We start from the raw sequence: 26,403 nt of genomic DNA on the forward strand, positions 1-26,403 counted from the left end.
TTCCCAGGTCATAGCAATACTGGATTCTAATGGCTGCCAAAGCTGAGAACAAAATTTCACTATAATTGGAAGATTTCATGGAAGAAGAGCCTCATACACTCCCTGAGTCATCATACTTAGTGTTTAAACCTGTACTCCTTTTATGCAAATATTTTTATGAAATTCAGCTAGTAAATTTTCTTCCCTAATGTCAATCAGATGTTCTTACAAACTACTTGGAAGATGTTGCATTTTTATATTTTTAATTAAAGCATTCAAACATTGTGAACAAACTTAAACTGGTTAGAAAATTGTATTTCCTTATTTTTAAAATATGCAATATGAGAGTTTTCATACATGATGGCATACTTACATCATTTTCAGCAATAAAGTAACCATTCCATACGTGTTTTCTTTTCTGAATGCTCTCTCTACAGCATAGATTTCTTTCAAATGCTGTTGTATTTCTCCTCATTATTGATACATCTTCTTTCCCTTCAAGAGACAAATCAAATGTGTCTAATTTGAAAATACCTGCTTCATACAATTACTTCTGACAGCCATTTGTCATCAAAGTCAACAAATTTGGATCACCTGTCTTTTTGTAATAAACGTGTAAGTCATCTTTAATTTTGTCAGCTTTTTGTAGTAATTTATTTGAAATGACCAACAAACCTCTAAGTGATAGTATAATCCTGACTAGAGAAAGCCAGGACCCAAAGAATAAACAGATTCAGACGGGTATTTAGGTTGATCCAGGCAGGTTTGTCAGAAGGTAGCAGGGGGCAATTAGAGCAAGTGCGCAGGAGGAATCTGGGAAACTCAGCTGTGGCTTCCAGTGGTTGCAGTAGGGCTCAAGGATCCTCAGGTAGGAAATAACAGACCAGCTTACTCAGGCATCATGGAGGTCCCATAGGGACAACAGGGTTGGGACATGGAGATAGCATGTTAGCACCCAAGAGAACTGGGGAAACGTGAGACATGACCCATGTCCTAGTGGAACTAGGAATTCAGACAGGGTCTCAGTTATGGCAACTGGAATATGAGGCTGGAGCATGACCACAGCAGCAGCAGTGCCTGGACATGGTGCTACGTTTTTCTAAAAGGTAAATCTTATCATTTCCCTGAGTAAAAGATGACGGATATGAGTCCTAGAGACTTTAACCCCTAAATTCACACATCTGAAAAAGTGATACAGCCAGGACTTGAACCCAGATTATCTGGCACCAGAACCACTACACTTGAAGCTATGCTACATGTCCTATCCCCAAAACAGAGGCTGATTGCTAAATTCAGATATTAGATCAAAACAAAATCTGCAGCCAGGTCTATAGGGCTGACCTCTAGGAGCTGCCCTTGGGCTTATTAAATTCCCCCCATTGCTAAGGAATCTGGCTTCCATGGAGACCAAGACAAAAAGTCCCAGTTAAACATGAGAGTGAAATAGTCCCAGTTCAGAAGACATGCAATTGGGAAGGCAGGAAACCAGGCTCTCCTACCATCTCATGTAATTCTTTACACAAAACCATTTTACAGGGAGAGAAACTGAGACTGAAAAGGCAAGTGAACTGCTCCGTGTTATTCAGCTAGCTAGGGGGAGGGAACTAGATTCCAGGGTCTCTAACCTTCAGTCTAAGGCTCTTTTTGTTACACCACAGACACTTGCACATTCTGCCATCTGACTCCAACATTCTGCGATATTACACCTAGCCAAATCTTTATTTAATGAGTCAGAAAGCATGTGTTAGCATCTTTTATCATGTTGAATATAGATATGCAAATTCCCAGTTAATGAGGACCTGTAGTGAATAGAAATCTCAACATCAGCAAGCCTCATAAAGTAAGGAGTCTTTTCATACACAGTTGATTCTCATTATTTCTAAATTCTGTATTCGCTAATTTGCCTACTTGCTAAAATGTATTTGCAAACCAAAATCAATACTGAGGCTCTTTTGCATTATTCTCAGAAGTGGGCATGTGCAGAGAGGTGAAAAATTTGTCACCTGACATATGTTCCCAACTGAGGTGAACAAGGCAACGCTCTACCTTCTTGCTTCAGCTCTCATACTGTAAACAAGTGTCCTTTGTATGGTCTATTTAGTACTGTGTTTTTCCAGGTTTGTGCTTTTTGTTGGTGATTTTGCTGTTTAACATGGCCCCAAAGCGTAGTGCTGAAGCGCTGTCTAGTGTTCCTAAAGCTCAAGAAGGCCATGATGTGCCTTGGGGAGAAAATAGTTGTGTTAGATAAGTTTCCTTCAGACATGAGTTATAGTGCTATTGGCCATGAGCTCAGTGTGAATGAATCAACAATATATATTAAATAAGGTGTCTTTAAACAGAAGTACATAAATACATAAAACAAGGTCATGTATTAATCAAACCATAACAAAACTGCTCTGACCAAAGGCTTATAGGAATTGAGCCCTGAATTTCCCCTATGGGCAATGATTCACTAATTCAGTGTTTGAGGTGACATCATAGAACATAACTACTGTGAATAATGAGATTCAACTGTATGAGTATATAATTAAGCTCAGCCTGTCTCCCTATTCTTATCCATCACTGGCCTAACTTCTCCCAGAATGATCAGGAGAAAGGAGTCAACTTCAACTTAATATAGGAGACTTAAAAAATGTAATTAAAGATGTAAAAAAATAAAAGACTCAAATGTCTTAAATGCAAACGAATCATATATCATAGGAAACCAATTACAAGGTAGAGAAATGAGTTCAAGTTCAAACCTTCAATCTTGGCTACTAGGAAATGTGCTTTGGCAAAATGATAAATTAGACACACAACGGGCAGCATCCCCTCCATTAAGAAAATTTGCCCAGGGCCAAGCCCATGGCACACTCGGGAGAGTACGGCTCTGGGAGCGCAGCAGCGCTCCCACCGCATGTTCGGATCCTATATAGGGATGACCGGTGCGCTCACAGCGCTCACTGGCTGAGCGTGGTGCAACCGGTCTCAAAAAGGACAAAAAAAGAAAAAAGAAAATTTGCCCAGGGCCAAGCCCATGGCACACTCGGGAGAGTACGGCTCTGGGAGCGCAGCAGCGCTCCCACCGCATGTTCGGATCCTATATAGGGATGACCGGTGCGCTCACAGCGCTCACTGGCTGAGCGTGGTGCAACCGGTCTCAAAAAGGACAAAAAAAGAAAAAAGAAAATTTGCCCAAAGCATCTCAGTGGTCTACTTAAGCCATGTCAGGAACTCTGTGTCTGCCTCAAGTCTTAGACTAAGAGAGAACTAGTTCACACCATCTCAGAATTGATCATTCCATGCCATGGTGGATTTGGGGTGGAATAGAAATAAAGAATTGTACTCTTAGTTGGCATGTATGAGTAGGGATACCTTGTCCTTTTGCCTGACTTTTCTCAGTCCAGTAGGTTAAGTATTTACCACCATAGTAGGTTTTCAATAAGCACCAGACTAGTTTGACCTTATCACTACTATAAAGTCCTGAGGTGATGAGCCAGTGAGAACATGGGCCACCTCTGTTCAGGGAACCCTCCGGTCTTCTTGCTTCCCCTTTCAGCACCCTAAAGTGGCTTCCAATGCTTGCTCATCAATCACACACTTCTCTGCCTATCTTTACAGTTTCTTGAAATACTGCCTCCTCCCTCCCTTTCATTTCTATCTTCCTCTGCTTCTCACCTCCCACACTCCTCCTGCAGTCCAGCGATGCATACTTACTACTTAGCTCAGGCCAGGAGCCTCTAACCATTGTAAGATATTGGGTTTGTTCCTCTTCCTACAAGCAGTCCTTCCTGCCAGTCTAGCCCACATTGCTCTCCCCTTCTCTGAATTCTTAAGTCACCCGCAATCAAGAGCATACCATTTAGCAGTAGACTATTCTGAGTGTTTCAACTGTGCTAGTCTTCACTCAATTCACTTACAAGCTTCCTGAAGCCAGGCACTGTCTCTGGCTTCCTCTCTTGAATGGGATGGAGGTTTTATTAGAAGGATGGCACATAGTCCAGTGCAACACAAGCAAGCAGACCCTGTTAATTTAAGAAAAAAACAAAAACCCACCAACACTGTTGAAGATTAACAAAAGCACTAATGATGTTTAGGACAATGAGCTTGAGAGCTGCAGGGTCATCTGTTCGTGAAAGGCAAAGTGCATTATCCTGTAGCAGGAGAGGTGGGAATGGTTCCCAGCAATTGGAGGGACCCCCACTAAGTTCATCTTGACAGCAGATGTGCTCCCTTTCATTATTGCAACCTAAAGATTAGGAACATTCAGGCATTAGCATGTTGAGAGGGTGAACTCTGAGCCAGTTACCTTTCTCTAAAAGACCCAGTTTCAGAACTTAAATTTGCTGACATTTTACCCTTAGGCCTTTAACTGATTTTAAAGATAAACCATGGTTGAGTGAAACAAAATAATTTTGCAACAGTCATTTTACCAAAGCAAACCCATTGAGACATAGAGCTTCTAGCTGATTACCCACTTCCAGCCTCCATCAGACATGAACTTATTGATCAGACGGGAAAAATGAATTGAAAACTAAGTGTTCATCCAAACTCCATTTCCTGCGTTATCTTGGGGTTATAGAAAATCTCAGCTACAGAATTATCACCAATAATCCATCTCACTAGATGGTCACTAGATCTTTTTAAGTGTCTTAAACTCAGCACTACAGTAATAATTTTAGCAATTTTTACAGTGTGTTTTCTTTTCTATAAAGACCAAAGATTTCAATGTGCATCTACAGATACCTATAGCTATTTCATAAGTATATGGCTATGGAAGGTCTTGCTGTTGATGTCAGTGATGCACTTGTACCATTTTCATTGGGAAGTTATGAATTCTTCATTCTTCAGTTATATAAACCTCATCATTCACTAAGAGAAATGGGCAAGTCGCTACCCGTACAATGTCAAGTCAGCTAGGTGTGGTGAACACAGGTAGTGAATAATGCCTTGTGTGCTCATCTCTTGATAACACATATCACATTACCTGGCATAAAGAGCTTAGTAAACATCTGGTGCATTATATATGCCAACCACTGTGCCAACATTGGGTTTTCAAGAAAAACATGATCATGAATCCTGCCCTCATACCATTCACAAGTTGGATGCAGAGACAGAGTTTGGACAAATAAACACAAAATAATATATAGTTCAGAATTTTGATAATTGACGTAAAGGATATGGTTATACTGGGAATAAATCAGCGACCCTGATTTAGATAAGCAGCCAGGAAGCTCCTCTCTGAAGAAATGACATTTATAACTGAACTCTGAAGGGTGAAACCAGATCATGAATAGGTGGTAAGCCTTCCAGATAAAGCTCATACAAATACCCAGAGATAAGGAGGGACTTAGTGTATCTAAGGAACAGGGAGAAAGCCACTGGGGCTAAAGTGCATCAGGGGAATGGCATGAGATGAGGGTGAAAAAGTAGGCAATCAGGAGTATAAAATATACTCTTAGTATTACGGGAAAGAACTAAAGCCTTAACAGCAGAGGAGTAAAGCTATCCGATTTATATTTTTTAAAAGAATGCTCTGTGTGCAGTATGGAGAATGGATTAGGAAAGGACAAGATTAAACATGTGGAAAGCAGGAGACTATTGCAGAAATTCAGAGGAAGGATGATGGCAGCTTGTTTTAGAATGGTGGTGGGGGAGATGAACAAAACTGCATGGAATCAAGAGATATTTTGGAAATGAAATCTAAGAGGACTTTGAGATGGACTGGATGTTGGAGAGTGAAGATGAGGAACCCAAGTTTGACTATCACATTTCCAATGAACAACTGATGGGTAGCAATGCTATTTATGGAGAATTGAGGAAGAGTGGTTTGGTGGAGGTGATATGGGGGGAACAAGTTTAGTTGGCTATGCCAATAAGACACTCAGAAGGATATCTATAGTAAGCTTTAATTAGCAATAGACCAGAGAGCTCAGAAAACAAGTATTAATCTAGGAGTCACCATATTGCTGCTACTTAAAGCCATGAAAAATGAAATCTTCCTACTGAGGCTACAGAGAATAAAAGGCAAATATAGGAAGGGGTATCAACAAAGAATGCTAAAAAGGAGTAACAGGAGAAGGAGGAGAAATGGAAGAATGTAGATGACAGAAAACAATAGAATAGAGAAACTGGCAAAGAGTAATGAATGATCCAGAAACGTCTAATAAAATGAGAATTTTAAATACTCATAAGATTTGGTGGTTAGTTTGATGGATTTGGGGCATGACAATCAGTGAAGAGATGTAGGATTAAAACAGATTGGAGCAGATTAAAGATGAACGAGATGTGAAAAAAATGAAAATAGCATGTGCAGACAACTCTTTCTAGAAATTGCTGTGAAAGAAGGAAGAGAAATAGGGAATTATGCTAAGTGAAAGAAGTCAGATTCAAAAGTTGCATTCTAGATGATTTCACTGGCATGACATTTTAAAAAAGGCAAAATTATAGGAACAGGAGACTGATCAGTGGCTGCTAGAGATGGGAGGTAGATAGAGAGGTTAACTACAAAGGGGGAACACAAGGAAATCTGGAGGGTGGTGGCACTATTCCGTATCTGCATTGTGCTAGTAGTTACACACTTGCCTTAACTCATAGACCTCTACATCAAAAAGTGGATTTTTCTGTATGTAAATTTTAAAAAGTGAATTAACACCACAACTCCTCCAAAAAAGCATATTAGTAATACCTTTCTCCAAATAAAAAGCAAAGAGAGACCACCTAAAGAGCTGTTGAAGTAATCAGAAGAAGAGTTGATCCAGATGGTTTCTATGTGGACCATAGGGAACCAAGAGGGAACAAAACAACTGAGAACCATTGCAGAGAACCCATAGGCAGGATTCACCAACTCTCTCAATATAAAAGCAGAGATCAATACACCACATCTTCAGAATTATAAACTCAGAAAGACATGATCTTTCACAATGATGATTCTATCAATGAGGATCCTTTAGGTTGCAAGCAACCACGACCAAACTAGTTAGATAAACCACACACAGTAAAGGGAAATGGGATTGGAAAGACATTGGAGGATTTCAGATAACTCAACAACAATGAGAAAAATACAAAGGAACAGTTCACCACTGCTGTGGCAGCCAGTTCCACCCAAGTTTCATCCAACTTAATGCAGGTGCAACTGAACAGCACCCAGCCTGGCCTTATATACCTTTCACTCCCTGCTTCTTCTTCACCACTGTCAGAGGTGCCCATCAGGAACTCACTGTGTACTCACAAATGTGCAAGCCAGAAGTGGGAAGTTAATCTCATGGGGTCACTTTTGACCAATAGGAAATAACAGCCTAGGGATAAATCCTTCCCCTCAATACTCTCCCCCACTCAAATCAATAGCTCTGACATCCATTTTGAAATCTCCTAAATCAAGTAGTTGGGATTAAGGACCAATCACCAGTAGTGGTTGCCAACTCAATAATTCATCCTTGTATTGATTAGCTTTCCTCCTTCCCTGTTTTACTTCCCCTGTCCTGAATACTGTGAACTCATGTTATCAAATATATTACCCACAGCCAGCCTTCATCTCAGGCTCTGCTTCCTGCAGAAGCCAGGCCAAGACAACCAGGCCTTGGAAAGAATCCATGGTAGGTCTGGAATTTTCAGCTGTACGAATTTATAACCATCTCGTGAAGGTGATGGCAGCAGACAACTTGGTTCTAACCAACCTCTTCCCAGGAGAGTACGATTGGCCCAGCTTAGGTCATCCTGGGGTCAAAGGACATGGAATCTCATGCTCTAATCCCAAGAGAGTCACTTGGAGCAGGGAAAGGGCAGTTCTCCAATGAGTATGACAAGCAGATAATGGAAATAGATAATTTAGGAAAATTTTGTTATCCAGTTGGAAGTTGCTTTTGAATCATATGAACTTAATCTTTTTTTAATATATGCATCATGGCATTCCCCCCCCCACACACACACACACACACTTGTGCCTAAACTGTAAATTTCTTTCCTCTAAAGAATAAATGGCTTACTAGACCATGGTTAGAAGCTTAAAATAGAAAAAAATAAAAAAGCATAATTCAGGTATATTATGGGCTTTTCTCGTAGGTTTTTCTAGTGGTTTAAAATTGATATTTTAGTTTGGAAAGTTCATACTCTAACAGTTGTTTAAATAGCCAGCTTCATTTTTCCTTACTCTCACTTTGTCTCTTTCTAGGTTAATATCCAACACAGGTATTAAGCACTTGCCAGCTGTTCACAAGATTCAGTCTCTCCAAAAGGTCGTACTGTAAGTTTTTCCCTGAATGGTTGCCAACTCTTTACTCAGTAGTTGTCTTGCTCAGCAGCCTTCTGAGCCTTTACATGCATTGTGTAGTCTACGTTCTCCAAATGTGTTGCTCTGGGTGAGTAGAGATAGGAAGGCAGGCGATAAGGTCCTTGGTTTGCCTGCAGACCAGCCAATCTCACTTTGGGGGACACCAACAGGCTCCTCAATAAGAGTATTATCCACAGAGCCAGCTTGTAGAAAAATGAGGAAGTCACTCCTTTTGTTCACTCTTTAGTGTGTATTTTACTGCCACCTTCAACTCCCCCTGTATCCCCCATCCTCTTCTGCTCCTTCCAGAATGCCTATGCTGCCCTAAGCATAAAGAAAACTAACTGTCAAACAAATTTGTACTAAAGTGTTAGTGACATGACGTGTTTGTCTTTTCCCAAGGTATGTGTATTTTGAAGCAGTAGAAAAGGCAATATATAATGGCAACTTTGTTTCCAATAGAGAAATTTATGAGAATATGACCAGACCCAAAAGGAAGAGTTGGGTAGGGGTGTAGGAGCTAAGGGAGAGAGGGAAGAGAGAGAGAAAAAAGATAGAGAATCTTCCAGAATTTCTCAAATTGTTCTAAGCCAGGTACTACATTACTTCTAGAGTCATTAATTCTACATTTATACATTAGATCAGACTAAAAAGGAAGTTTGGTGGAAGGATGAGAGAATACACAATGAAAAATGAGTCTTCATCCTTTCATTCAGAAAGAGAAAAATCAATGATAAAATTGTTCTGTGACCCAAGGGGAATAAAAGGAAGGAAACTGGCTGTAAGAAGGGGATTGAAATGGGAGGAAGAAGGAGGCCCAACTAAACTGAATAGAGAAGCTCTATATGGAGGTGAAAGGTCAGCTTAAGCACCTTTGGCATATTGAGTAGAGACCTACTGTGGAGACAAGGCTAATAAACGAGTTTGTTAGAGAGAAACTTACACAGTGAAATTAGCTTTAAAAAAACCTTTAGTGAGAGAAGACACTGCATGTCTGCAATTTCATTTTTAAGAAGAACTGACGTACCAAAGATAAATTAGAAGCTGTTTATTTCCCAAACTTTGAGCTCACGGTCCTCTGAACAATATCTGTTAAAACACTACCTCAGCTAAAGACCACATCATGCCGAGTAAACTAAATATGGAAAGGTTACATGGATTGCGCTGACATAAATATCTAATTTGTCTGTATTTTCTTCTAGAGACATTCAAGATAATATAAATATCCACACAGTTGAAAGAAATTCTTTCGTGGGGCTAAGTTTTGAAAGTGTTATTCTGTAAGTAAGAAAAAAATATCCAACAGAGTAACATTTGATTTTTCACTTAACGATCTCTTTCTCATAATAGGATGCTCCTTTTGTGTTTGGGTAACTCTGGCATTTCACCATTTAAATCACTCTCTGGTTCTGTGTTTTTTCTCATCTTTACATTTCAAAATCACAACATGGAGTCATGTTAATAATTTATGATTCTGTGGTGTGATTCAAGTATTTAAAATTGCTCTTTGAATGATGATCTCCTGTGATGCAACATCTGTTCCAAAGGACAGAATAACTAATGCATCAATAAAGCTAGTTATTGCCTGGCAAGACTTCTGTTGCCCAAAGAACAAGATCAGGAAGGAGGCTGAATCGGAAGATAAGGCCGTTTTCTCATAACCATGCCGAGCAGCTCCTGTTTAGGCCCATGCTGAGCATAAGACGACTTCTCGTTTTCTTAGAACAATCACATTTTTTAGTGAGCTTGAGTTACTCCCTCTGGCTTTTGGGAAAGTTTTTAAATACACTCTGCATCATTAATGAATGCCCTCTAATCTTTTGTGTCAGTAAGCAGCATGGCCATTTACCCACTCCCCAGGATGCCAAGTAACAGGGCGCGATGGGTTACCCTGGTGTTCGTGGGACCCATGAAAGTTGGATGCACAGAATGATATTTGGGGAACGAGTAACTGCAGTTACCTCTGTAAGAAAAGCATTTTATCTATTGTACAACTTGTTGTGTTTTTAAAAAGTATACCACTATGTATTTTTTAAATATGCCAATAGGTACAAAAGGTAAATCCCAGTCCAGAGAGAATTTTAGTCCTTTTTAAAACAATTATGAGTCAGAGACCCAGCTGTTAAAATGAGTGAAGGGAGAAACAGTACACAAAGATGATGACACATTGATAAGCAAAGCTAAGCATGTATTTGTGTAAATTAATCATTGAGAACAATGGAAAAGGTTTGAAAAAAGATTAGCACAGGAGTCGAATGTGTGAAGGAAAAGATAAAATTAAATCAAAGGCATGTATTCAGAGTATATAGTATTGGGACAAAAATTATAGGTGATTAATACCTAATCCTTTTACTTAAGCTCATGATATTTGGAGTGAGTGTGTGTGTGTGAGAAAGTGTGTGTGTGTATTGAGGTCAGGTGATGGGAGTGTGGAAATGGTGAGAGAAAAGGAAAACAAAAATAAATAAATAAACTCAAATACAAGCAGAATGAAATGTATGCAAAATTAAAGGATAAGCAATTATTCTCTGGGTAAAAAAGGACAATTTATTCTGACTAGCCTGGGTTGTGAGGGCTAAAGGAAGAGTTAAATAAGGGAAAGAAAGGTGAGAAAGAGAGGTTGTGTTTAAGATGAGCTTTAAAAGACGAAAGATGAGAGGTATTTAGCTAGAGAGGCAAAGGGCAAGCAGAGGAAGCACAACAATCAAGGCCATGAAGGTTAAAAAAGTAACAGCAATAATACAAGGAGATTTTGGAAAATGGTGAGTATCTGAGTAATACTGGCCTGCTGGTTGAAAAGAAACGCACAGTAAAAGGATTCCCCAACTATATCACGGAGGGAGGAGATTAACGATAAATGTAATCCATTGTCCCTGGATGTTCATGTTTCTTTAAATCTTGTTCAGAACCTGTGTCATTTTAAAATATAGTGACTTAAAATTAATGTTATAATGTGGCAAGATTATTAATAATAAAATACTTATTCTATAGAAAATATAGAATTAAGTGGGAATGTGCTGATATCATTCTCACAGTATTGCACAACGGCACACATCCTTTTGTCCAGACCCTAACACTGAAGACAAGGCATCTTAAGCTACTTAGTCTCAACCCTCCCCAAACGGAGGCTAAGAACCAAGGAAATAAGAACTTCTGACCCAAAGCTACACGAGTAATGTATAGCCACTGTCTGCTCTTCACTAACTTCTGTAAATGAACTCTGTGTGATTCCCCAGAATTTAGGAACACACTTTTCAAGAAAGAATAGCTTTCTTTTGAGTCGACGCTTCCCAGACATGTCTCTAAAGGGTAAATTCACATTTGTGAGAACAACATCTATTTTTCTTACCTCAGTTGTCCCTTAATCCATAGATAATAGAATCAGAAGGATTCATACTCAACGCAGCCTAAGTCTCCAGTTGTTCTTAGTTTGGGGGGTTTATCTGATGCATTTTCTCTCAGTAGGGACATCCAAGTGTACTCAGGGGGAAAGAAAGCATGGTTAAATGGCACTGATGACTGGAAAAGCCTTCTTCCAGCAGCATTTTTCAAACTTCTGAGGCTCTGTTTTAAATATAAACATAACTTAAAGAAAAAAACAATACAGCTCAACAATGAAGGATTATCAGACACTTGGCTAGTGACTCAGGCAAATGAGCAATAAAAGCCCATCACATGGGGGCTTCTGAGCAATTCCCCATCCCTGCTCTGCCCCTGCAAGCAGAGGATCTGCATGGGGAAAGCACCTAGCTATGGCCAGCCAGGAAAATGGTCTAATTCAGAAGAAATAAAATCAGGTTGCACAGATGACAGCCCCCAGTGTGCTCTGGCCTCTGGAGAGGCTTGCTGCCTGAGTCTCCTCCCACACCTGCCCCTCACCTCTCACTGAGTTTTAATGGGCCATGTCCTGCAGCCCTTCATTCTTTAGGATGAAGGCAGACTCTGTTGAGTGAGCACAGTGGCCTTGTCCCCAGTGACACAAAAGTGTTAAGGTAAGCCATGATGTTCTTATTCCTTACCTGATACTCTACTCAGGTTGTCAGCATCATCATCATCGTCATCTGGTTTTAAAACAGGAACTACCTCTCCCAAGAGACTAGAAGTGCACATCATAAATGTTGGCTCCCCTGTGTTACTAGTTTGAGAGTCCTGCAGTCTAACATAAACCCAAAGGCAGAAGTTCTGAACATAATTCCTGTTTTGTGTGATGATCCATTGTCGAATGAAAAAATAACATCCCCCTCCCCACATATGGTATTTGTTGATTGAGAAAATCCATGAAGACAAAGGGCTACTTTGAGTACAATAATTCTTTTAAATTAGTCCATATTTCATTTAATCATAGCAACATCTATTTGCAGGACATACGTGCAGAAATTATCTAGTCTATAAAAAAACAGGTGAAGCCCATGTGGATTTTCACGTGCTTGTGTTAGGTTAAATAAGGGTCAGCCAACTGCAGCCCACAGGCGACATCCAGCCCATGAGCTAAGACTGGTTTTTACATTTGAACATTGTGGTGATAGGAAACGCTAACATTGAACCTAAATTAAGCAAAATGTTATGTCCCTCCCCAAAGAAGAATTCTGTTTTTTTTCAATAGTAGACCAATAGTACAAAAAATTGTACTCTATTCTCATACTTTAAATTCAGTCAATAAAAGTTTGTGGAAATTATTTTATAAGTACCTATAGAAAGTATCTAGAATATCTTCAGTTTTGCTTCTTGGCCCCTAAAACCTAAATTTTATTATCTGACCCTTCACAGAAAAAGTTCGCTGACCCCTGTGTTTGGTCCAAAACCCCCAGGGATCCACATCTCACAGGTTAGAGGCAGCTGCCCAGGCAGCTCTCATCACTCTGGGACAGGCTGATGAATGTCAGGCATCTGGACGTCCCTGGGAGAGGCTTTCTCATGGATGTGGGTGGGGGATGGGCAGGATGGGGCTGCATAGCCACTTTTTTGCCATAGAACCCACAAACTGGTTGCTAACGTTTGGGAAGACTTTCCTTACTCCTCCTGGATTTTTTAGCTAACTAGCTTTCGAGAAGAGAAAAAAGATATACAGTTGTTCTGTGATTTTAAGCATTTTCTAACTACCCACTGAAGCTCATGAATATCGGAGTCCTGAACACACAGGAGCTTCTTTGGGCCACCTGTGGGAACAGCATTACTTGTAAACACACTGAGCTTGACAGGGAAAAGAACCTGACAACAAAATGAGAGCAGGTGGTCAGAGGCTCTTCAGGCGAAGCTCTCCCGACCTTGCGTATCTGTTTTCCTTTTCAGATCCATTCAGGAGCAGAGCAAGGCAGGGCTGTCAGCCCAAGGTGTCCTTGAGCTCCCCTGTCCAGGCAAACTTGCTCACTGACCTTCTCAGCACAATCAAGATGATTGTTCCACATCCACCCCCCAGCTCCCCCAGAGCCTCCTCCAGTGCCCGCTCACACCACCTCACCCTGCCACATCCCACAGTCTCTGTAATTGATTTCTCTTCCTCTCTGGTTTAACCCAGAGCCACCTCCACAAACCTCCAATAACCAGGTCCCTATGGGTCGCAGGAGATGTTCAGGTTGTCTGACAACTTAATTAGATCACTTTCTGATGACAGCCAGGCCTGCTGCTATGGGTGAGCCAGGGTGAAAGGCTTAAGGCCTTAGAGAAAGGTGACACGAAATGTTCTTTCTCTGCCTTATAAACATTTGTTTGATAACTGTACAATTTCTGTCCTTCATGATGGGAAAGATCTTCGTCTGCTCCCCCCATGGCATCTTCTCTGCACACCAGTGATATGTGCAAAGACCTTATAGTTACAGGATCCAGGCTGCTTTGCCTGTGTGCCTTTTCAAAATTAAATTTCATTTATTCTTTTGATTAAGTAATACATGCACATAATGCAAACTTCAGAAGTTACAAAAGGTTACTTGGTGATAAATCAGTCTCCCTCCCACCCCTGTCGCTGAGCTTAAAGTGTCATTTTCTTTATGCTGCTAACCTGCACTGTCTGACCTTGCCTTGGTGTTTCCAATTATGAAACTCCTGTATTGTTTGCATCTGACATTATTGGTTTTTTAATGGGCCTTTTTTTTCAGATGGTTGAATAAGAATGGGATTCAAGAAGTGCACAATTGTGCATTCAATGGAACCCAACTAGATGAGCTGTAAGTAGCCCTGACTATTCTTCCAGGCTATTTAGAGGGAAATAGCTCTTACAGCGGCAATATTCATGTGGCTTTGTGTTTCCCTTCTTCTTTCCTCAACTCCATCCCCAGGAATCTAAGTGATAACAATAATTTGGAAGAATTGCCTAATGATGTTTTCCAGGGAGCCTCTGGACCAGTCATCCTGTGAGTAGTTTCCCCATTTCTGCATATAAGAGCTCACTTTGTGTAAGTTAGAAGTCAACTCTCTCCAGCTAAGAGAAGCTTCCAAGACAGGGCCAGCAATCAAGATTGATTTTTATTCATGTCATCTGCAAAGATTTATAGGGACAATTTAAGGCCGATCCACAGTCTAACTTTCAATAAAATTGCAACGATAATAATGGCATGTAATGGTGGTAGGAGCTATTGTTATTCCCATTTTAGAGAAGGAAAAACTGACTTCCCTGGAGGGATTAATTAACTCGCTGAAGGTCGTGCAAGTTTTACAGCAGGGATTTAAAGCCAGGCTGGTCTGATTCATGGTACAGACTCATGACCACTCTGCTCTATGTCTCTTCCCCAGAAGGAAAAGCACAATTCTCTTTCCTCACCCTCAACACCCAGGGGTTTCCTTCAACCCAGTGAAACCCACATACACATTATTTTTGGATCCTCTTTCCAGATCCCTTCAGATGCCTTCAGTGCCTCGTAGCCCCGCATCAGCACTCCTCCTCCTGTGTCACTTCCCCACCTCGTCTTTCCCTCCAAAAGTGACTTTCCCCTCTTTTCATCTTTGCTGCCCCTCTCATCAAGGATCATCCCAAGTCCCACCTCCTCTTCAAGTCTCTCTGACAGCCTCAGCCATCAGTGACTCCTTCCTGGGACTGCAATAGCCTTTATGGCTTGGTGGGGGAGGGGGGCAATCTGCATCATGATTACCAAAGGGCTTTTTTTAAATGTGTGTTCGTGAGCACTAAGAAAGACCTACTGAAGAATGGACTTTAGGAAGAAGAAAGGAACCCAGAAGAAAGAAATGAGATGAAAGAAGAGATTGTGAGCAAAGAAATAGATAAACATGTGACTAAATCTAAAGCTTTACTAGATGATCCTCATGCAGCCTGCAGAAGGTCAATTTAGGCATTTGGGAGCCACTCGCCGGCACCACTTATTGGCAGTCAGCATAGGTTACCACCTGTGGTTATCTGTCTACCTACCAACTATCTATCAACGTCCCTTTTGTTTTCACCAAATAGCTTATATTCTCCTTCAAGCTGGAACCTATGTCTCTAGGGTTCGACCCTGTATGGTACAGCAGGAGCTCCATAAATGTTTATCATTGATAATAAAGGGTGTGTTGTCCCATACATGGGACTTTGCCCCTTTAAAGAAAGAAATGTATGCTTTAAAGTAGATTGGTCATCCTGACCAAATCGAAAGATTATGCCAGAATGCCTGGCTTGAGACAGGAAACACAAGCAAAAGGAGTTAGTACGGGCATAATTCAAGCAAAGGTGCCAGAGCAGACTGCCTTGGCTTAAAACCAGTCCCTTTACCTCTCTAAGCCTTGGTTTTCCTCACCTAGAAATGGCAAAAACAATAATACCTATGTCCTAGTATTGTTCAAAGCTTAAAATATATACATATAGATATACGTACATGTTTTCACTCTTGAAATAGATTTTAAACAGCAGCCCTGTGCCATGCCCTATGTATAGTGCAGGGAACAAAAGAAAGTTCCTCATCACGGAAAGCACATATTCTTGCTGGGGGGGGTGGAATGGAAGTCAGACCATCATTAAATATGCAGCTTAATATAACAGGTCATGATATGAACTGTGAAGTACAAGGTAGGACACAAGCCTAACAAATGGAGAGTGCCAGGCATATAGTCCAAGTGCTCAAGCACAGAAAAGTACTTAGAATTTGTAGCACTTAATGAATGTTCTTACAGTACTTGAGAGACAAGTGGACTTAGACAAAGCACCTTTGAAGTCTTTGACCCCCAGGACAGCAGTTTATCTATTTCACTAAAAATCCTAAGTTTTGAATGTCCCTAAACAGGCACTTCTATCATTCATGATAGAATATGCCAGTGATGAGGTATGTTTTCAAGTGTGACCTATTGAATCTACAGCACCTCAACCCACCACCCACTCCTGAGAATATTTAAGCTGGACAGGATCTCCAACTAATTCATTATTCAGCTGAGGAAACCAAGGTCAGAAAAGGGAAGCAACCCATTAAAGATCACACTACCTCTGTAAGCATCAGAGCTTGGACCACAAACTAGGTCTTCTGCCTCACATTCCATGTGCTCCCACCAAGTCTTGTTGCCATAAATACATTTAACCAAGCATCTAAAAGTTATTCATAAGGCCCCTGAAACTGGTTGTGAAGTGAAATAAAGGGGAAAATAATTCTTAACATCAGCTCTTCAGCCTAAGAACACCAGTCAGTGAAATGTAAACACAGCGCAGAATAACATCTCCTGAGGTTGCATAAGAAGGTTCCAGGCTGAGGCACTGTACAATGAACCTCATAAGCATATTTAACAGAGAGCACAAAATTCGAATACCCCAGACACCCCTGCTGAGAATGCAGGCAAGAAGAGGAATGTCCCCATCAGGAGCTGTTCTACAGGGCCTTTGAGGTACAGCCCCATTGTTTCATCCCTTTTACCACAGGAACATATCTGGCCAGGATTAAGTGAATAAAATTTACAGAAAATCCAATGGGGGCCGGCCCGGTGGCGCACTGCTACAGTGCGCCGCTTGGGAGCGCGGTGGTGCTCCTGCCGAGGGTTCAGATCCCACATACAGACCGGTTCCGGCTCACTGGCTGAGCGAGGTGTGGGAGCAACACCGAGGGTTGCGATCAAGTTGCCGGTCCTGGTCCGGTACAGGTGTGACACTGAGAGTTGCGATCCATTGCCGGACACGAAAAAAGACAAAAAGGAAAAAAAAAAAAAGTTGCCGGTCCTGGTCCGGTACAGGTGTGACACTGAGGGTTGCGATCCGTTGCCGGACACAAAAAAAGACAAAAAGGAAAAAAAAAAAAATCCAATGGAATTATGAAGCACTTGCCCATGACTTAAAAGGGGAGAGAGTGGGGCCGAGCCCATGGCGCACTCGGGAGAGTGCGGGGCTGGGAGTGCAGCAGCGCTCCCGCCGCGGGTTCGGATCCTATATAGGGATGCCCAGTGCATTCACTGGCTGAGCGCGGTGCGGCCAGTCTCAAAAAGGACAAAAAAAAAAAAAAAAGAAAAAGGGGAGAGAGTGATAACACATTCCTACATCTTTTCCTCTGAATGCATGAGGATCTATGTGCAAGATCCTGGCTGAAAACCCAGCCTGAAATTGCTAGTTTCCTTCTCCTCCAGGGCCAAAAGGATTGATCACCTTAACATTGAGCCTCCCTTTCTGAGGCTTTCAGGTTAGTCCAAAGATGTCTTCAAGCCTCTCTGCCTGCTGACCTGTGATGCAAGCAGATGAATGGCCTATCCCATTTCCCACTTGTGCAACCTGATGCACCAACCCAGCTAAACCCTGGCCTGAGAGTGGCTTGTGCAGATGTGCAGAGGAGCAGCCAACTGAGGTGCTACAAGTTGATGGGCAGAAGTAGGAGCATGTGCAGACTGCTCAGCCCACAGTAGATGCTGCTCAGGCTAAGGCTGTGACTGTGCCTTAGGTCAGATTGCCCTCCCACTCCCTCCTCCAAAAAAAAAAAAATAAGACTGCGATACAGATACTTGCATGTGGGAGGTATAAGGGTGCTCTTGGAGTATATGGGGAATGCTTGATGGAAGCAAAATCAGGCCAAGAGGGTAATTGAACTGTTGCAACAGAAGGCTCAGCTGATCCCATGGGGAGCTCTGTAGTTAAGGTGGGCCTCCAAAATTGTACTGAATTAAGGCAAGGGGTCAGACCTCTACATCAACAGTCATTGGGTACAGGCTGTCCCTGGGGAGGAGTCAAATCTTGGGTAAGTCAGCAGAGGGAATTCCCAGAGCAGAACTCAGGTATGAGCCACCTCAGTGGTTCTCAACTACCCTAGAGCAAGGTTCCAAGTTTACTTGTACTTCAAAGTCACCTGGGGAGGGCTTGTAAAACCTTAGATTGCTGATCCCCACCCCCAGAATTTTTGACTCAGCAGGTCAGGGCTGGGGCCTGAGAACAACTCCCAGTGAAGCTGATACTCCTGAGAACCAATGTTGAGAATTGGGAAGCCTTGCCCAGTCTCCTCCTTCTATCTACTCCACAAGCTAGCTGTGGTAAATCTTCTCCCCCACAGGCCGTCTTTGTCCCCAGTAGGTATATGCAAGGGATTCTAAGGGAGTTAAAAGGAATGCACCCATATCGATTAATAGCTCCTTTCCTGAAGGCAAAATTTCTCATTGATTGAAGAACAGGGAATCTCTGAACACCTGAGGGTGCAAGGGTGAGCTGTTCCATTGCAAGAGAAACAGATAAAAGGAAAGCCAGGGGCACACAGATCATCAAGTTCCAGAAGAGAAGCCTAGCATCCTTATTTCCCCCTCATGAGTCTTGATCTTGAACATCAGCAGCCATCTGAGTTTTCACCTGATATTCTGAACTCACTCAAGTTCTTTTTTTTTTTTTTTAAGCAATTGAGCAATTGCTGTTTCCTTGGGAAACAGTTTCCTGTGGGGAAAATTTAATGCATTGCCTTTGCAGGCTGGAGCCAGTACAATCATACTCTGATGGTTTATCAAATTGATTTGGCTATACCTCAGATTCATTTGATAGTTCAGATTCAAACACTGAGTTATTTGTATAAGAATGATTCTCCTCCATTACCAGTGTACCCACAGTCCTATAGATAGTAAATTGCCTTTTTATCCCGCCTGGGATCATGAAAGAGAGGTCTTCTAACCATCTGTCAGTGTAGTATACACCAGAAATGTGCTCTCACTTATGGAAATGATTGACCTGTAATAACATCTATGCTGGGAAAAATAGAAATTGTTCAAATCAAATTTGTGGCACTGGCTATAACACACTTTATTAAATGGGGCACGGAGCACTATTTAACTCCTGCCTCTCCTGACTCAGCGACATATTACCAACTGCTATATCTCTTGCCACTCTATCTCAATACCAAAAATCCTAACAATATTGAAGCAATTTAGGATTACTAAATCTATTCAGTGCCAGCCATCATCCAATGGTGTCTCTGTCGGTACTTTTCAGGATCTAAATTCTCAGAACTGCCATAATATAGCATATGTTGAAATGTTAACCTAAGTGATATATTTTTAAAAAAGACCACAGTCATTAGGCTAGCATGAAATACAAGGATTAAAAACACCAGCCTACAACTATCCCATCTCTCATGTCCAGCCTACCAGCTCTGAGAACAAGGGCAGAAATAAAGTAAACATTCTCAACTTCTCACTAAGGATATCAGGTGTTACATGGCATTCATTTAGTAAGCGTTGATTGAGCACCTGCCATGTGTCTAGCACTCTGCAAGGTGTAAGAGATGAAGAGATGTAAAAACAAAACAGTCCTTGCCCTAAAGTACCTCTGTTAGAGGGATAAATGTTTCTTTCCAGTATGATAAGCACTGCAAAAATCCTCATAGGAGGCTGTACTAACACAGAGCAGATGCCCAATAAATCCATGTCATCATGGGACATGACAGCTTTTAAGAGACAAAGTGACAGTGTGGAAGGGAGAGGGTCTCTATCATGCTAGGCCTTAATTTCTGCAATAGTCACTTCATTCCCTCCTTACCTTCAATCCTTTCCTTTTAATTCATTTAACAAGTATTTTTTGACTACCTACAATATGCCAGTCTCAAGGTTCTCAAGACTAATCGTACAAAAATACAGCCTTCAATTAGTCATTTTTCTGCTCATGTAAATTCCAAACTCTTCTGTCTGGCTTTCAAGGCTAAGAGATCTAATACCACTTTGTGGTTCTTTTTATTCCACAAAATATGGTTGCCCAGAATAACTCTTCTGAACACCCCTCACTGGGCCATGCTTTGTGTTCTGGGCTCTCTCTCCAAGCCCATCTTTAGCCAATACTCACTGTATTAATCAGGGTTCTCCAGAGAGACAGAACAAATAAGAGATGAATGGATGGAGAGATGGATGGATGGATGGAAGGAGAGAGAGAGAGAGAGATGAGAGGGGATTAGGAGATTGGCTCACAAAATTATGGAGACTGAGAAGTCCCATGACAGGCCATCTGCAAGCTGGAGAACCAGGGAAGCCAGTAGTGTGGCTCAGTCTAGTCCGAAGGCCTCAGAACCAGGGAACCTGCTGGTGTAACTCTCAGTCTGAGGCTGAAGGCCAGAGAAATTGGGAGGTGGCTGGTGGAAGTCCCTGAGTCCAAAGGCCAGAGAACCTGGAGTTCTGATGTCCAAAGGCAGGAGAAAAAGGGTGTCTCAGCTCTAGAGAGAGGGAGCACAAATTCACCTTTCCTCTGCCTTTGTGTTATATCTGGGCCTCAGCTCAGGATAGTGCTCACAATGCGTGAGCACAGTTCTTCTTCAGTTCACTGATTCAAATACCAATCCTTTCTGGAAGCTCCCTCACAGGCACCCATAAATAACACTTTACCAGCAATCTGGGTATCCCTTAATTCAATCAAGTTGACACAAAAAATTAACCATCGCAGTCACAATAACTTACTTCCATAAAGATATGAATAACTGATAATGTGTTTTTGCTACTCCCCCACCCTCAGGATATTTGCATCCTAAAAGCAGAGAGTATTTTTATAAGGGAATTAAAATTAAACTTCAGATTTCTGGGCCATGTATAGTTACGTCTTAAACCACAATGAAAAAGATTTTCCTCACCTCAATATTAGTGTAGTTAAGTCTCAAACCACACTGAAAAAGATCTATCTCATCTTTGTCCCTGTTTGTTGACATATTTCTATGGATTTTTCTTAATCCATGGAGATACCAGAAAAATGTTATTTTTCTGCCAGTCCAAAATTTGGAAGTCTTGACAGGTTCTATGTTTGGTCACTCCAGACAGTATCAAGTAAGCACCTCTACAAAGACTTTATTTCTCTATCATCCAGTGGTTCATTTTTGCTAAAGAATTTGCTTTACTGAAATTTAAGTGACTTCACATCACTCTTCTACCAACTGCTCCCTCCTTCAACATCCACCAGCAGAAGATCTGAATCCCAGAACACTGATAAGATGCCTTGGTCTCACTGCAGCAAAGCCACCTTGTGCAAATGGCAGCAGCACATATATTTTGTAGTTGTGATAAGGAGCAATTCAAAATAACAAGCTAGCTCCAGAATGCTGAGCAACAGAAAGGCACCATAGTTTCCCACGGAGGCTACCCAACCTAAAATCTAGACATTTGATTGCATTCAAGTCAATCCACCCAACACATACAATACATTCTGTGTATTCCCTAATGCATTTCTATCTCCTTATAAAGTTAGCATAGGGTCGCTCCCTTCCTTGGTAACATAAGATACTCTCAGTCACATATAATTTCCTGCTGTAGAAGTACCATTTTGCTGAGCTCACTTTAAACCCAGATTTCCTCTTTCAGTCTGCCTTGCATCCCTCTCCCTTTAGAATCAGCTCTCCTGTAAGACTTACTCCAGCCTCTCATTTCTATTACAGTGCTGAGGCATCTCTATTAACCAAACTACCTACTCATTAGATTTCATGAGCCCAGCCCTGTACTAGACATGATGCAGAACACAGAAGTTTCTTAATAATCTGTTCTTGGGGTATCTAAAATCTGGCCAATAAGACATACAAACACACATGAAAAGTCAAACAATATGAAACAACAGAAAAGCTAACACAAGGTACAAGATCCTTTGCAATTGCTGGAGGTCAAAGGACATCACAGTTGACTGAGGTGATCTATTTATTCTCTTTCCCAATCTTGCTCCAGTGTCACTCCCCAGTTTACCTTCAAACAAAGCCATAATTTTCTGGGTGCTTCCTAGCTTTCAGGGGAAAAAATACCTCTATAACTGTCAAAAAGGATGGAGATGGTAAAGTCACAGAGACCACAATGGAGTATGTTTTGGTTCTCTATTGCTACACTAAAATTTAGTGGCTTAAACCACCATTCCATTTTGCTCACATTTTCTGTGTCAGAAGTCTGCATGGCTTGTCTCTGATCCATGTGATGTCAGCTCAGGTGACTTGGTATGGGGGATCTCATTCCAAGTTGTCCCCCTCACTCACATGCCTGGTGCATCTGTGCTCTTGGGTGTGTGTGTCTTCTCTCTCTCTCTCTCTCTCTCGTTTTTTTTTTTTTGATTTGTCATCCTTACTAGACATAAATTTTGCTGACTTTTTCAAAGAATCAGCTTTGGATTTATTATTTTCTTTACTTTTCTGTTTTCTTTCTGCTTGCTTTGAGTGTAGTTTTTTCCTCTGTTGTAGCTTCTTCTTAAGATGGAGTTTACTCATCTCTTTAATGTAAGAATTTAGATTTTTACTAATATGTTGACCTCAAGGTATTCAGAGTTCTTTCATGGCAGCTCAGGACTCTATGAGACCAATAAAAATGTATTGATGTTCGTAAGATCTAAGGAACTCAAATAGCGACACCTCCATCATACTTTGTAGTCCAAAGACATCACTGTTCAGCCCAGATTCAAGGGGAGGGCAAATAGATTTTTGATGGGAAGAGTGTCAAATAATTTGTAGTCATCTTTAATCCACCAGAGTGTATGAGATAATAGGATTGCATTCCACGGAATATACAAATTTGTTTCTCTTTGGAAATCTTCAATTAATGTGATTATTTTAGTATTCTAAACTCAAGAGGGAAGGCATAATTAAGAAAAAACAGTTCTCTGTTTTGTACTACTTGCCTTGACCAATATGAAAAATGCTCATGACAGGTAATGATTGCCTTGGTTAAAATTGTTCCTGAAGGACTTTTTAATGCTTCTATCTCATCTCTTGAAGGGATCCTTAAACTACTGTAGACAAAACAGGGAATTGGGTCTCAGCCTTTGCTTTCTTCAACATCTGAGAAAAAAGAGATGAAATGCCAGATTAGATGAGAAGTTTGTCACAGAGAACAGAGTGAGTGTCAATGGCAGAGCTGGTCAGAATGGGGATTTCCTGGAAGACAAAAACCAGGAAGATCTCCTCTAGCAGAGAGGAAAGTTGGAAAACTCTGGAACAATGGGAAATATAAATAGAGAGCAGGCCAGGACAGCTGATTCATTTGTCAGCAGAGAGTGAAGATTCATCACAGGGACAAGGGTTTATGGACCAAACTCTTAATCTCAGGGACCCCAGATCTGAAGGATTATATTACAAAAAAGGGAACTAGCAAAGATACTTTGAAACACCAGAAATTTTACGCTGTGGTGATAGCAATGAACATTGTGAAAAGTAGTTAGATTCTGGATACATGTGGTATGTGAAGCCGAGAAGTTTCACTGAGAGTTTGGCTATGGGATGTGAGAGGAAGAGAGAAGTAAAGAATGACTTCAAAGTTTTTGCATGAAAAACTGGAAAGGATATAGGTGTTACAGGTTTTCGGGGAGGATCAGGAGCTCAATTTTTAATATCCAAAGCTTGACCTGCCTATTAGACACCTAAGTGGAGATTATAAGGAGGTGGTTGAATGTAAGAGTTGGGAGTTCAGGAGAAAGAAGCAACCTAGAAATAAACATTTCAGAGCCATCAGCATATAAATGGTGTTTAAGTTATAAGACTGGTTGTACTCACCTACAGAATAAATGAAGGTAGAGAAAAGAATTCTAGGCACTGGGCCCATGGGTGCTCCAACAGTAGGTGGTTAGGGAGGAACCAGCAAATAAGAAGGAACTTCCAAAGAGGAGACAAAATTACTAGATATGAAAATAAGTCACCAGGCAAGTATAAAAATTCTAAATTTGTGTGGACCTAAAAAAAAGTCATCAAAAATATATAAAGCAAAAATTAACAAAGTTAGAAGTATACAAATCCAATCATCATATAAAAAATCTCACACACACGAACACACACACACACACTATATATATATATATATACAGGTAATCATTAGTTCTGAAAATGTAAGTCTGCCTGAATATAAAACAGGTAATCAGCAGTCCGGAGATTAGCAATGGCAGGTAACCATCGCTAACTTGAGGAGCAAGTGAGGAAGTGGTCTTATTGGAATTCAGGAACTGGGGCAACTGGTAGAAGCTGGATCCTTGGTAGATCTGTCCAATGAGATCTGGAGTCACGGAGGAGATTAAGCTGCTGCCTGAGACAGAGGAGAGATGAGAAATGTCCTAACTTTTAGCCCCATCCAATCCCCCACCAGTGCCATTTGCTGAACCCAACCAGAATCTGATTGGCAAGGAGGTACACAGGAAATAGACCCTGTAAGGGTCATTGCTCCTGCAATATAAAGCAGAGCACAGAGAAGAGCATGGAACGGACACGAGAGAAACCAGGCAGATGACAGGCATGTTGTATCCAGTGATTTCTCTTTCTCACTGAAGGGTTTTAAGGAGGAAGTCACAATGTGATTGACATTTTAAAATATCACCCAATCCGCACTGTAAAGATTGCCTTGGAGAGAGAAATAGATGGTCAGAAGAACAGTTATGAGACAATCGCATTTGTCTGGGCGGAGGTTATGGTGTCCTAGACTAACATGATGGAGAGGAGGGAAGTAGACCAGTTTGAAACAGATTTAAAAGGTAGGCTTGAGAGGACAAGAGATTGACTCCAAGCGAGGAAGAGGAGGGAATCAAGGATGGCTCGTGGATTTCTATTTTGATTAACACAGGAAAATGGGGGAGTCATTTGCTGAGATGGGAAAATACAAAAAGAGAAATATATTTACAAGAAAGATGGTAAGTTCAATTGTGATGCTTGCAAGTCATCAAAATGGTGAGGTCCAGTGGACAACAGATTATTTGGGCCTGGAGTTCAGGAGGAGGATCTGAACGGGAATGTACATTCAGAAGCCGTCAGCATATGCCTGGTATCTGAGACTAAGGGAGTGGGTAAGATCACCTGGAAAGATCTTATACAGTCAGAAGGGGCCTAAGTTTGGAGAAACAATATTTCAGGGACAGATAGAAGAGAAAACAAAATAGAATCAGAAAGAAGTCAAAGGAAACGTCAGCAGAAATCAAAGAGAATGTGAAGCCAAGAAAGAGAGTATCCCAGGAAGGAGTGTTTTACATGTGCGATTATAATTGAGAAATCATAAGGTAAGAACTAAGATGTGGCCTTCATGAGTATTGTTTCTCTAAGGGCTGGGGAAAAACTCAATAGGATTATGAGATGCAGACACCTGGTATAAGTTTGGATGGGAAAGAAAAGAGACAGTAGGGCAGCAATTACAGGCAAACTGCATTGAACAATAAGAAGACATTATAAGTTTCTGAGCAAGAGAATGATGTAATGAAAACAAGCCTTTGACAGTGTGATTTTCACCAGACTGCAACAACATATGGGGTAGCAAATATATATTCACACCCTCAAGTTTCATTGCTCTGAGTGCCTACTGCTTTGACTTACAAGGAATGCCAACATTAAAAGATTCTTCCTCCTCAAGCATATCCAAGAGTCCCCAAGGTGCTGAAATGAACTCATCCTGGCCATCACTTGCTACCACCCCCATCAGAAGCACCCACTCACAGCCAAGCTGCTGGCCAACAGTTCTATGCAGGTGCCATTTAAATTTCACACACCCCCCCCCACCAGCTGGTCTTGGTTTCTAGGATTATAGCTGCCAGTGGTGCTTCCACAAAAGTACTCACATCCCTGGTATTGCTGCCAGAAAGCATGGGACTCGGAGCCCCCAGGGACAGGGACCTGGTGAGACCATCCATTTGTGCTGGCTCCTGTTAGACTTCTGCTGGTTTACCCAGGCAGAGACCCTCCTACAAAGCAAGAACTGTCTTTCTCTATACATAAAATGTTTACTCACAACAGCTACCAGTCATTAAGTGCTATCTGTTGGCCAGGAAGTTCTTTATGTACTTTTAACTCATTTCATGCTCACAATAACCCTTGGAGGTAGATATGATTTTTATCTTCCCATTT

At 41.3% G+C, this 26,403-nt stretch overlaps 1 protein-coding gene across 3 annotated transcripts in view; it reads left to right on the plus strand.

Moving 5' to 3' along the window:
* Positions 1 to 26,403, plus strand: part of FSHR (follicle stimulating hormone receptor) — a 174,226-nt gene that overhangs the window by 140,316 nt on the left and 7,507 nt on the right. For 2 of the 3 annotated variants that reach the window (XM_008584150.1, XM_008584151.1), the window contains 3 exons: positions 8,129 to 8,200; positions 14,320 to 14,388; positions 14,500 to 14,574. In XM_008584150.1, the coding sequence (XP_008582372.1) occupies positions 8,129 to 8,200; positions 14,320 to 14,388; positions 14,500 to 14,574 (216 nt within the window). The remainder of the gene's footprint in view (positions 1 to 8,128; positions 8,201 to 14,319; positions 14,389 to 14,499; positions 14,575 to 26,403) is intronic. The other variant, XM_008584152.1, reaches the window with a different exon arrangement.

The sequence above is a fragment of the Galeopterus variegatus genome, unplaced genomic scaffold, assembly GCF_000696425.1.
Source record: "Galeopterus variegatus unplaced genomic scaffold, G_variegatus-3.0.2 Scaffold3157, whole genome shotgun sequence".
Taxonomy (NCBI): domain Eukaryota; kingdom Metazoa; phylum Chordata; class Mammalia; order Dermoptera; family Cynocephalidae; genus Galeopterus; species Galeopterus variegatus.